Consider the following 14,217-nt stretch of genomic DNA (forward strand, 5'->3'; position numbering starts at 1 on the left):
CATCTTAAATCCAACGCGCCGGGTGATGATGGAATTACAGCCGAGCTTCTGAGAGCTGGTGGTACTCCTGTGCTGAAGATCCTTCAGAAGTTATTCAGTTCTGTCATCCTTGATGGCACAACGCCGCTAGCATGGCACAGAGGTATACTGGTGCTATTCTTCAAAAAGGGCGATAAAACGCTTTTGAAGAACTATAGGCCCATCACACTGAGCCATGTATATAAGCTGTTTTCTAGGGTTATCAAGAATCGTCTCTTGTGCAGATTCGACGACTGCCAACCGCCCGAACAAGCCGGAAATGGCTTTAGTACCATATACCACATACATACGCTGAGGCAGGTTATACAGAAGACGGAGGTGTATATCCAGCCACTATGCTTGGTGTTCGTGGACTATGAGAAAGCCTTTGATTCGATCGAGATCTGGGCGGTGCTTCAGTCTCTTCAGAGGTGCCACATTGATTATCGATATATCGAAGCGTTTAAGTGTTTGTATGGTAACGCCAACGTGTCAATACGTCTCCAGGATCAGTTCTCGAAGCATATCCGACTGCAGCGGGGAGTCAGACAAGGTGATGTTATATCGCCGAAGCTGTTCACCGCTGGAATAGAAGATGTTTAAGCTTCTGGACTGGAACGGGCTGGGCATCAATATCAACGGCGAATACATCACTCACCTTCAATTTCCAGACGATATCGTAATCATGGCAGAAACCATGGAAGACTTAAGCCATAAGCTCGATGCCCTCAATTCAGCTTCCCAAGGAGTCTCAAAATGAAAAATCAACATGGGCAGACGAAGATCATGTCTAATGCCCATGTCGAAACAGTTGGGAACTGTACTCCCGAAACAGTTGGGAACTGTACTCTCGAAATTGTTATTTACCTTGGAAAAATAATCCAGTTAGGCAGGTCCAATTTCAGGAAAGAGGTAACTCGTCGAATCCAATGTCGAGTCGGATGGGCAGCGTTCGGGAGGCTCCGTAAAAAAAGACGAAGGTTTTTAACCAATGTGTGTTGCCAGTGATGACATACGGAACGCAGACGTGGCCCGAGCATAGCCCTCTCCATTCTATTGGGAAACTCCGAAGATCCGAGATCCAATCAGAAATGAGGAGATCCGTAGGAGAACCAAAACCACCGACATAGGCCAAATAATTGCGAAACTGAAGTGGCAGTGGGCAAGGCACATAGCTCCACGGACAGATGGCCGTTGGGGCAGTAAGGTCCTCGAATGGCGACCACATACCCCAGGCCCCCCACAAGATGGACCGACGACTTGGGCAAGATCGCCGGAGTAGGTTGGATGAGGGCAACGCAGGACCGATCGTCATGGCAATCTTTGTCGGGGGCCTTAGTCCAGCAGTGGACGTCTTCTGGCTGAAATGATGATGTAATCTGTAAAATGGGTGAACACAAAAATTGTAGATCTTTTTATTACCTTAAACTTTGCAATTTAAGTTTGAGATAAACAGTTTTTTACCCTTAAACATCCCACCCTTTTCCACGTCCCGACGTAAGTAACCTAATTAATTTTTCCTTTCATTTTTGTTATATTTTGTTCCTTTTCCAATGGGTTTTATCCTACTATTACTTTTTTTCCACTTTTTCAAATACTTTAGCACTCGGTAATTAGATTTTTCTTTGTCTTTATAGCGTAGAATACCAAAGAGCGAGCAATAGATAAATATACACATAAACAATGACATTCTATACACATATAAGGGCATATCATTTGCAGTCTGAAAGTGGAAAGGAAAGTGTGCTTAAAGATAATGTAAGCACACTTTTCTCCTTAGCCCTGTGTCAACTGTCACTCTCCTAATCAAATCTGAACTGAATAAATGTTTTATATAATAGGTACTTATTGACATATTTTAAACAACTGGTGTAAATGCAGCAATGTATAGCAGTCGAAGCTTACGTATATATGTATAGAATGTCAATGATTATAAAAGACAAAAGTAAATTTGACTGACACTTACCACTTCTGCATATTTTTCTTTGAAGGTCATCACGGTATCCCCTTTGAATGCTTTCATGGCACAATTCATCATATTGTAGAGTATATCGACCAGGTTCTGTAACAATTGCCTGCTCCACTGTCCGCTATCCTCCGCCAGGTGGACAAGAACTTCACCCACATGACCCGATATCTAACAATAATAATAGATTGCTTATTTTAAGCGCTTAACAGTCACACAGTAAGTAGTTAAAAAACACAGTATAGCAATAATTGGGTGTATCATTTATTAATTTACATATATTTTTTTTTAAATTATGATTATTAATGAGATGTATAAATATGATTTGAAAATTTCATTATTGGTATAGGCATCTTTCTTTTACGCGCTCAACCATTACTTTTGCCGTAAAGTTTTAAATTTAGAAGTCAATGATCTGAGTGATCTTCAACACATGCCCAACAGCATTTTCTCTGAATTTTTATTATTGCTCGAATTTTACTCTTAAATTTCATTTTAAATATTTGTTTTTTATATTTCCTACAATTTTATCGAAAAACGTCTTGTAATACACGAGTGTGTAGGTTATTACAAACTCGTGATATTAAAAACCCTAGACTTAGTCTCGGGCAAGTAAATCACAGCTTATTTACAATAATTACAATAATCTACTCTCCACCCTTGTATCATAATGTACTATTTAAAACATTTGCTCAACAGATAAGCTAAAATTGCTGCTGATTAGCTTCTAAGGGGAAAACTGTTATTATTAATTTATAAATAATATGACATCTGTATATATTAAACTTCAAGTTTTATACATAATAAAACCTTTTGAATACATCATATTAAAAGTGCACATACCCTATTAAAAGCCTCAGGGGATTCACGTAATGACACCAACACATGTAAAATTACATCATCTTGAATTTGGCGCCTTGGTAAAGGATTTCTCAGAGTTAGGAATAGTTTTGAAATATTTTCTAGTGATATCTCAATGAGAATATCAAAAGCACATTTTTCCTGAAAAAAAAAGAACTTATTTAGATCCAAAAAATAGGTACACACAAATTGAAATATTTACAAGTATTTATGATCATTACTAGTAAGTGCATTGGACATTTGTTTTAAATATAAACAAATGCTTGATGAATTATAAATTACTGATAATGAGGAAATAAAACTGTGCCACCACACTTAGTAACATCAGCTAGTTGTCCCAACCCCCAATGTGAATAGGGAATAACACCTTACAGCCAATGTGTCAAAACAGGAAGCTCATCTTTTGGCCATTAACTTGACTCTTTAACTTCTGATGAGCAGTTCAGATGAAACTGTTCTCAGTTTTCCTTTGATTGATAGTAAGAAGCAAACGGGCTGGATGGCAATTCTTCTATTGTCCCCAGTGCCCCAGAAGTGCTCATTCTTTTCCAGACACTCATACTTAAAAGGTGTAGATCTAAACAAGAAGGAAGACAGCCCATGTCGCTTCGATCCAACTAACTATAGGCCTATTCTCATTAGCTTTTTGCTTTCGAAAATCATGGAAAGTATCATGAACATAATCATAAAAGAAAAACCACTAACCTCTAAAACCCTTATGTACCACATAAGCCAATTTTCCAAGGTGGGTGTACGGTGCCATTCCAAACGCCAATGCAACAGACATGATAATGCTGATCGTATGCTTGGTGTTACACTGCCACTCATTTGTTGCTGATCGAACCATTGCTCTATTCGGGTTTTAACCTCACTCTCATCTACGATGACCAACACAATGGATGTAGCTGGACTCACACTGGTTCCTATTAAAATTAAAATGTTCCGATTAATATTTATGAAATGAAGGTGTTTGCTAGGCTGGTAATGATAATAATAATCATACAATGTTTCAAATGCCTCTCCAAAATTAATATTTTTATAATTATCAGGATTGGACCATGTGTCTGAGAGCTAGAGCAGAATTAATTTATCATTTTACACAAGTTACTTAAAAGAAGTTTTCAGTACAATAAGTACATACAATAATAAAGACTATTTACAATAAATCTAAAATTTTGATAAAATTAAAAAAAAAGATAAAAAAAGAGTTGATACTTTAAACTATGAATAAAATAGCCTAGAAGAGAATGGTCTCAATGGGTTGCTAAGAGATAAATTCAAGGAGATAAAAATAATAACTATTATATATTTCTTTATATATATATTTATTCATAAATACTGATTTTGTTCTGGCGAGTTACAAACTATTATAACTGATGTAAGTACTGTCTCTGTGTGATAAGAGGTGCTATTCATATCATTGTTGTTTTCAGTTCTGGAAGTGGAAAACTCACAGGAAAATGGTCACTACAAGCTATATGTAGCTATACTTATAGTGAATCAAAAAGAATAAGAGCTGACACAAAGTATATATCTGTATCCTAGGACTGGATTTGAACAAAGAATTTCAATTGAGTAAATGCACCCTCCCAATATTTATCAATGTGTGCAATGGCTTGGCTACCTCGGACAAGACAACAAATAGAATATGCTCATAAACTCAAGAACCCAAGTTCCAACTAGCAGTGGCCGCATTTCAGATTGACAGTCGAGAACCAATTGATGCCTCGCAACATGTCCAGATTGCCGTACACTTTTATTGAAGCTGTGGATTACCCTGTAGTCTACACAGAATCTTGTGTATCCATCTTTCTTCCTTACTACAGGTGAACAACACATGCTTTTTTTTTAATTGTTTATTTTTATAAGTCATACATCATATTGGTTAAGCTGGCCTCATTTATTAGGTTTGAGTAAAGTCTAATAAATAATGATGCAGTTGTGGGTTATATTAGCTACCAAGACAGGCTTCACATAGATCTCATCCGAACACAGCCACTAGCTACTACTACAGTAGGGGCTCGTGACTCCTAAGTCTTGAACTCACTAGATGACAACATTGAATTTTGTCCTTTCTGAGCCCCACAGTTAACTCTTATATGACTACATTTGTGTGTCTTACTGATCCCCAGAATAAAATATTACAATACCAGAAATCACTGGCTTTAAAGTGAAAAAAGAAAATAGGACAAGTAACAGCTGGTTGTGAATTTAAAAACTGTTTGTATACTTTCCAATAGCAAACTAGATATGGAATGTAGTAAAATACAAGGTTGCCCCAGGAAGTCTGTGAACACCCCAGGAGTATTCTGAACTTCTGGAATGAGCTGGGCTAGTTGGAATGACTGGCCAACACTGCATACAAAATGGACCCAACTTAGTGGTCTAATTGTGGAAACAGCCTTTACTTTAACCTGTTACCCTTTAATTGGTATAACCAATTACCAATGTAGTTAAAAGAAGCAATGTAGTCCACATCAACAAAATTTAAAGTTAAAGTACCTGGATCAGATATGTATGAATGAAACTTGTCCAAAACAGCTGCAACCATTTCATTTCTCTCAGTAGTGCTGCATCTGTTCACCATACGGATGTAAAACTGTTCTATTGTGCGAAGGAGAGACCACAACTCTTCCTCAGTACCAGGTATATGACCTATAAATATAAAGGTATATTTTATTTGAAACTAATACAGAATAACTTGAAAATCTATACTAATATTGTAAAGAGGAATGATTTGATTTTTTATTTTTTTTTGTTACCATTTAACGTAAAAACAACTCAATCAATTTTTAAAATTCTAAATTCATCATTAGAAAGCTACATCTTTACTGAGTAACATAGGCTTTATTATATTTAAAAAAAAAATAGATATTTTTACCTAAATTGGAATAATATAATCAAATTATTGCATATAAGTCATTAATTTGTGTGTGCAGAATTTTACTTTTATAATACAAAAATACATATCAGTTTGTATTTAAATAATATAAAAACTTTTTAAATATTTGTACAATAAATGAAAATCGGAACAGAATATTATCAATTATCTATAAACAGAAAAAGTTTATTTGTATGTCTGTAATATTATGTATTCTAAGCTATTCACCCAATTTGATGATGAAATGCTATCCACTCTGTTATAAACTCTTCAGAAGAACACATCATATGACTAGTATATATATTTTAATATACAAATTAAATTTTTCACAAAACTAGCAAGAAGATGGTGCTTGAATCACATAACTTGTATAGTAGTTCAATGTCAGTATTATAAGCAGATGATGCATCAAAACAAATATAAGCTGATGATGAAAATGATGAATCAGACACACACCATGTGTGGTTCTACAGAGAAGTCATATGGGTAAAGCTAAAATTTGCTGTTGCCAATGTTATTGTTATTACCTGCTGTTAACAGCTGATCTGTTGACTTGCAGAAAATAAACCAGTTATTATCTTAATAAAAACTTTCTGTGGGTAATAGTGCATTTATATCTACTTATATTAATACTTATTCTCAGATGTAAGATGTAGTATCCATTTAAAATAATAAATTCACTCTAACAATATAGAAGTAAGTACTTACTAAGATATTCAATTAGATCTAGACATTGTTTAACTATTTCTTCAATAGAACACTGTTCATCATTGGCAAGGAAATATTGCGAAAGTGCAGGTATATTGTTCTGCTTGTAGGAATTGCCTGCCAAACCATGTTTTTTCACTGCCATTCTTTACGCCCATTAATTACAACTATAATGAATAAAAAATAATTATTATTAATTCATATCAGTAATAGAGGACACTTTTAGACATGTAGGTACTAAATTTTAATACAAAAGTTTAGGTAGAATGATTTTAGGGGTTTAGAATATTAATATACATAGTTACCTGTTTAAATTAACTAACCATTTAAATCAGATTAAAATATTTTAAACATAAATATCTAATTTGATTTTAACACAAAAATCTTCGTGCAAATATATTCCACTAACAAAAGAATACTGGTTAGCTTGTAGTAATCAAACTTCAATGTTCAGCACTAACAAGTAACAATCCTAGGTACCTACGTCTTTTATTAATCAGCGATGGTATCGGTTCAATTTTGAGCAAATCTCAAGATAAAAAATAATTCCATACATGTAATAGATACTTGCATACTATTATAAGATTATAATTACATCTCTTGATTTCCTCGTACTTAATTCAAGCAATGTAATCGCCAATCAGATACTGCGTAGCTTAAAATACACCTAAAGAGGTAAGTAATCAACTGGTGTACTGAGTAGTAAGTACTTGTATCAATATGACACAAGACGTAGACTTACTGTAAAATTACTGTCATTCGTCAATTTTTTTTTTTTTTTTTTAATATATTAATTCGTTCTTTCGAACAGGCTATAGCCAGGGGCCTTACTGCCTTGTCGTTAGTATTTTCATTTCTTTGGTATTTATTATTTTCACTATTTTGTTTTACAAAAAGTCCAATCCAGTTTTCTCATTTCATCTTACATTATTTCCATTTTCCTTTTCCAATTATGTATATTCGATAGCGAATATTTATTGTAGTTTCTTTCATCAAATCCAATCCAGTCTTAAAGTCATCAGTTATTTTACCATTTCCGTTAATGTATAATTCTCTAAAGAATATTTTCCATATTTTCCTTTTAGTAAGTCCAAATCCAGTAATATAGTCCCTAATAATTTTCCCCTTTTCTTAAAGTCAAATCCAGTGTAATTTGCATAACTTTTTAGAATAATACCTACCTATTTACATTATCTGTTCAGTTCGCGAATTGCGCTATGCTATTACTAGTTGTATATGTACGAGTTATAACGTATTTACATAATTATAAACAAATTTACAACGTATGTATCTACAAATTACAATGTATTTACAGTACTACATACAAATTTATACAAGGACATATAAGTTGATGTGTCCTTTAATAGATCTATTACTGAGAGCGGGATTATATTGGGTGCACCATATATTTCCAGTAGCTCATCCATCAGCACAAGGCGCTGTATGCCAAAGGACGAACAATCAAAAAAGATGTGATCCAGAGACTGATCTTGTTGCTTATTACAATGGTCACAAAAAGGAGAGGAGACAATTTTTTTGCGATGAAGATGAAAATTCAATCGATAGTGACCAATACGCATTCGTGTTATTGTAGTATAGAACTTTCTGTGAGCGTTATTTTTAAACTTACAAAACCAGGGTGTGCTATTAACGGGATTATCTAACAAAGTATACAAATGAGCCTTATTTTCAACTTCTGTACAATTGTACCAATATCTTCCCCAAAGAAGAGTCATACGCTGTTTTAGATTACTTATTATATCTGTAAATGGTATGTTAATGTCTAGATCTTTGCAATCAGGATATAGGGATAGATCGGATATATTAATGATAGTTCTAGCTAGAAAATCAGCGCTTTCGTTTCCTGCTACTCCTATATGGGACGGGACCCAAACGAAATCCACTTTAATATCGATTAAACATAGTTCGAACCACAATTCCTTTATAGCAAAAATGATGTAATTGATGTTAGCACTCATTTTGTTATTTGACAAACTTTTTAACACACTCATACTATCACTAACTATTACCCACTTCTTATTAAGTTGATTTTGTTTCTTAATATGCTTTAAAGCAAAAAGAATAGCGACGGCTTCAGCAGTAAAAATACTGGCATATCTATTAATCTTAAAGCCAATACCCTTCCTAATTTCAGGAAGGTAGATTGCAAAAGAAACATTATTATTGTTTTTTGCGCCATCCGTATAAACAAATTTACAATTAGACCATTCTGACAATAATACATGAACCTCCTCTTTTGAAGTTAAATTTGGATCTATTACAACATTAATTGCAGAATATTTACATCGAAAAGAACCTGCATGGCAGGGAAGTATATCATTATTCCGATGAATATTTAAATCTTGTAGAAATTTAAAAAATGAAGAAAAATCCTGCAAGATAAACAACTGTCTCTGAAATGAAGACGATTGATAAGCAATAAGATTCTTAAGAAGATTGTTCGTCGGCAAGCTATAGAGCTTTAAAATAAATCTTTCTTTAAGATAACTAAATCTAATACACAAAGGAGGAAGGTTGGCCTCGATTTGCATAGCAGCTATTGGGCTAGTTTTAAGTGCACCCAATATTGTACGCATACATTTATTTTGTATTTTATCCAGACTATTAACAATTTTGCTGTCTGCGGCGAAACAATGAAAGCCATATTCAAAATGACTACGAATAAGCGATTTATACAAAATTAACAATATTTTAGGGTCCGCTCCCCACGACGTTGCACACAAAGATTTTAATACATTATAAGCTTTATTCGCTTTAATTATAACACTATCTGTATATTTTTTCCAAGACAGTTTTGGAGTAAATGTTACACCTAGAAATTTTATGTCACATGAAATAGGCAGTGGAATGCCATTGTATAAAATGGGAGGCAATATGATGCGTTTACGACCAATCACAAAGACTTTTGATTTGGTTGGATTTACATTTAAATTAAGATAAGAAAAGTATTGATATAAATTTACAAGTGCTTTATTAATAGTAGCGGCTAAATTAATCAGATCAACTCCCGATACAGAGACGACTAAGTCATCTGCATACTGTAGGTTTACTATATTTGGCCCCAAAATAAGGTTCAATCGTCTTATGTACATAATAAAAATTAAAGGAGACAATATTCCCCCCTGACAAACACCTAGAGAAGAGAGTCGTGGTCCATACAAATGTTTATTAAATTTTACATATACTTTTCTGTCAGTCAAAAAGGATTGCATCCAATTTATTATTTTACCTGGTATCCCTAACATTGATAACTCGTCACAAAGCACGGCAATATTTACACTATTGAAGGCACCTGAGATGTCAAAAAATACAGACAAAAGATACTGATTACTTGCTAAACATTGATGCGCATCAAGCTGTAACTGCGCTATACTCTCCCTAGAAGACCGACCTTTGCGAAAACCAAACTGATTATTAGGCAAAAGACAATTTTGTTCTATAAAGAACTCGAGACGTTGTTTTAGAAGCTGCTCAAATATCTTCCCAACACAAGACGTGAGAGCTATAGGTCTATAAGAGTCAGGTAACATTTTATTTTTGTCTGGCTTTAAAACTGGGATTAAACAGTCTGTTTTCCATTCTGCAGGAATAGTATTCTCCTTCCATAGGCGATTAAGATTATTTAAAAAGATGTTGAGACTGTGGCAATTAAGTTTTTTGAGTAAAATATATGGAATGGTATCAAGACCGAAAGATGTATCTCTTCTAGTAAATAAAGCGGATTTTAGTTCTTGTAAAGAAAAAGGCTCTATCAAATATTTATTACTATCATTAACAACATTTACATAGTTAGTTAACTCATTTGATACAAAGTCAGAAGTATACTTTTGTAGAAAATCTGGAATCCAACTATCATTCAACACACTGTCAGGAATGTAAGTTTTGTTAAATTTGCGCATGTATTTCCAAATTGAAGACAAAGGAGTACAACGATTAAATGAATTGCACAAGCCTATCCAGCTATTTCTTCTTTCACTTTTTAAGATAAGTTTTTTTAAAGCCCGCAATCTCTTAAACTCCACATAATTTTCATCAGTGGAGTTGTTTTTAAAATTAATGTAACCATTTTTAGCATTTAAAACTGCTTCTGTACACCTCTGATTCCACCAAGGCGACCAAGGATATTTAAAAGATTTTTGTGAACAAGAACTAGTAGCATTATTACTATTAGAACTTTTGGAAAACAGACAGCTAGGGATTGACTGCTTGGCAGCAGAAAGTAAAATATTACAAAAGGAATTAAAAGCATCTATTGAAGATAAAGTGTCAAATTTAACATCATCCAAATAAGAAACAACTAAGTTACTATACATATTCCAATTCACCTCCTTATAATTAGGGTGAGTGGGCAAATGTAGATTATTACATAATGTGTTTTGCAAACTAATACTATCACTACTTACTGCCATTTTTATTATTACAGGGAGATGATAACTACTGCCCAGAGGACTGTCAATAACTGACCAGTTACATAAAAGAGCCAAAGATGGAGTTACCAAAGTCAAGTCAAGAGCATTAGGACGCCAAGATGGAGATCCTATTGTGGTAGCTTGACCATTATTCAGAATAACAAGACCATTCTCATCTATAACCTCTAAAACATCTTTACCTCGAGGCAATGTATCAACACATCCCCACAACATGTGATGAGCATTGAAATCACCTGCAAATATCATTGGCTCTGGAATGGACTTAATTAAACTGTTTAAATTGTTTTTATTAAATGGAGGATTTGAATTGGAAGGACTGTAAAAACTCACAATACTCAGTTCTATGTTATTAATTTTAATTTTAATGCAAACATTTTGTAGAGCACTATCATAATATGTATTTATGTTAGAAAATGTGATATTATTATGAATAAAAATTGCTACACCATTGTGTTTATTACCACAATCATTCCTTATTGTGTTATAGCCTTTTATTAAAAAATACTGATGTGGTTTTAACCAAGTTTCCGAAATTATAGCAATATGGATATGATTTTCATATAAAAACCTTGTAAAAATAAGCCTATTACTAATAATACTTTGAGCGTTCCACTGCACTATATTCAATGTATCCATAATAACAATTAACTAGGTGTCTTTTTTCTAAAAGTGTTATTCAGAATTTCCTTAATACTATTTGAATTTATAGTTAACTTATCTTTATTTGTACAAATTTGTAAAACTGCTTCAACCAAGAGGTTCATAAATTTGTCAGATTTTATAAGATTGCTCAGGTGTGTGTCAATATACTTTGAGTTTAATTGAGGGAAAGCAGATTCATTGAAGAGATCTGAGTATCTAACACTACGGGACTTCACTTTGTTTTCTTCAATTTTTTGTTTTTTCAGAGGACAGGTAGATGAGATAGCTATGTGATCTCCACCACAGTTGGCACATTTTGTTAAAGTTTTTGGACACATTTTAAAATTGTGATTGTCAGAACATATGGAACAAACTTCATTGTTTCTACAAAATTTAGCAATATGGCCAAATTTCATACAGCGTAGACACTGTTTAATAGGGGGTACATATACATTAACCTCATGCCTCCAGTGATCAAGTGTTACATACTCAGGTAACAACGTTGATGCAAATGTGACTGCAACAGTTTGCGTTGGAACAAAGGAGACAACACCCTGTGGGTCCTTTACTCGCCGCATGAACCTTCTCACAGCAATAACTTTTTTACTCGATGCAATTAATTGATGAATTTTTTTGTTGGAGTAATCAGTGGGAACAGAAGTAAGAACTCCAGTGACCTCCGTTTCAGAAGCCGGAATTGAGGCAACCATCTCCAACTCGCTAAGTAACTTTTCATTTTTTAAAAATACATTCGCATTGTTAGGCAGGTCAAAGGTAACACCAACTTTAAAAGCATTAACGGACCTCAGGTGCAACACACCCGATACGCAATGCCTCCTGATTCCATTTGACAGACCCAACCTGTCCTTGTCTGATATTTTGACTTCACCCTGCTTGCGATTGAGAAATACAATAAATTCCTTCTTATTTGAATTTTCGTCGTATAACCTATAATAATTTGTCGCTCTATAAGGGGTATACTTCTCTTTATCCTTTCTTCTTACAATGAGACGTTCAGTCACCTCCGCGTCAGATACCGAGGATTCGGATAGGGGAAGTTCGTCTGCTGGTTCTGCGTCGCTCTGGCCGTTCTTCGGCCTTTTACCTGTACGCTTCCCCATGGCGATGGGGAAGCGCACTTAACAATTTATATATACAAAAATCGAATATTTATAAACCAGGATAAACAATTTACAAGTATGAAAAATATATGCACTATGAACAATAATTTAAACAATTTTTTTTTGTATAAGCGCGCCTTCCTTCGTTCACTCGTTCCCGCCAAAAAAAATCGTCATTCGTCAACATCAAACTGTCATGTTACAACAGCTGTCAGGTTTACTTCTTCATGAAATAAATGGATTTAAGCAAAGGCTTTTGTTGTTAGAAACCTTTTTTATTAGAAATGTTGTATCGAAAGAAATATTATTATAATGAGTTTCTTTACTTCTTTGTTGCACTATCATTTAACTACTCAACCAATCATCGTGTTATTTTGTACACAAATTGTCTGTGATACCAGTCGTGTGTGGCATTAGTTACGAAAACATACCGAAGTCTTAGAATATTGATACTAACCGAAGTACTACTACTTCGGTTAGTGTCAGACGTAGAAGTACAACTTTAAGTAGAAGAAGTTGAGCTCAGTCAGGTCGCAAATTACCCTTATTTATTTGTTTATTCGTGTGTGGATTGATTGCATATACTGTACCATGGCCTACTATTATTGTTGATACAGAAATAGTCGGCCATGACTAGTGTACTAGAGGAATCTGTAAATGTTGATTGAAAAGAAAGGCATTGTCACTTCTTCTTCTTAGCTCAACCCAAAGAGAATTTAAACACTACGTTCAGCTCAACCCTCAAAGGTGGTGAATATAAAAAGAAAAGCCATTTCCTTGACCTACATGAATAAAGTGATTTTGATTTGATTACCCTAAAGGTTTGAGCTTTTGATTACAGTTAGTTAGGATGTAAACCGTAATTTAAAGATTGATGATGCGCAGTTTGGTTTTCGTCCCGGTCTCTCAACGGATTCTGCTATATTTGCTCTCAAATCGACAGTTATATTACAATCACCGCTGTACACGCATGCTTCTTAGATCTTAGCCGAGCTTTTGATCTGGTAAACTACCAATTACTATGGCAAAAACCTGGTTGAATGTACCGCAAAAGACTGTAGATCTGTTGAGATACTGGTATGAAAACCAAACAAATTATGTAAAATGGGGCGACGCCATCTCTAATGACTTTAGATTAGAGTGCGGCTTGCGTCAAGGAGGGCTAACCTCTCCGAACCTCTTTAGCCTTTATGTCAATGATCTGATTGTGGAACTTAGGAATGCCGGAGTTGGCTGTCACATAGGGAAAACGTGCGTGAATAACTTCAGCTACGCTGACGATATGGTGCTTCTAAGTCCCTCAATCAGAGGCCTCAGAAAACTGCTGGCTATCTGTGAAAAATATGCAGGGCAGCATGGCCTCAAGTATAATGTAAAAAAACACAAATGATGGTGTTTCCGGCTAAGAAAGGTCTAGAGAGAATTCAGATGGTCTTTTTAGACGGTGTATCCATAGATAGAGTGGACCGATTCAGGTACTTGGGGCATATCCTAACTGAGAATTTGTATGATAGCGAAGATATAGAACGCGGGCGGAGGGCTCTGGCTGTCCGATGCAATATTCTCGCA

At 34.6% G+C, this 14,217-nt stretch overlaps 1 protein-coding gene across 5 annotated transcripts in view; it reads right to left on the bottom strand.

Annotated features, from left to right (window-relative positions):
- Positions 1-7,134, bottom strand: part of LOC126979038 (ubiquitin carboxyl-terminal hydrolase 38) — a 63,457-nt gene extending 56,323 nt beyond the window's left edge. Inside the window, exons 1-6 of one of the 5 annotated variants that reach the window (XM_050828213.1) lie at positions 7,030-7,134; positions 6,435-6,601; positions 5,348-5,500; positions 3,551-3,768; positions 2,828-2,986; positions 1,985-2,155 (exon numbers count right to left, since the gene is read on the bottom strand). In XM_050828213.1, coding sequence (XP_050684170.1) covers positions 1,985-2,155; positions 2,828-2,986; positions 3,551-3,768; positions 5,348-5,500; positions 6,435-6,579 — 846 coding nt within the window. In that variant the 5' untranslated portion in view covers positions 6,580-6,601; positions 7,030-7,134. Of the gene's footprint in view, positions 1-1,984; positions 2,156-2,827; positions 2,987-3,550; positions 3,769-5,347; positions 5,501-6,434; positions 6,602-6,914 lie in introns of all 5 variants that reach the window. The other 4 variants (XM_050828211.1, XM_050828210.1, XM_050828212.1 and 1 more) reach the window with 4 other exon arrangements.
- Positions 7,135-14,217: the final 7,083 nt, after the last annotated feature.

This window comes from Leptidea sinapis, chromosome Z (genome assembly GCF_905404315.1).
Source record: "Leptidea sinapis chromosome Z, ilLepSina1.1, whole genome shotgun sequence".
Taxonomy (NCBI): domain Eukaryota; kingdom Metazoa; phylum Arthropoda; class Insecta; order Lepidoptera; family Pieridae; genus Leptidea; species Leptidea sinapis.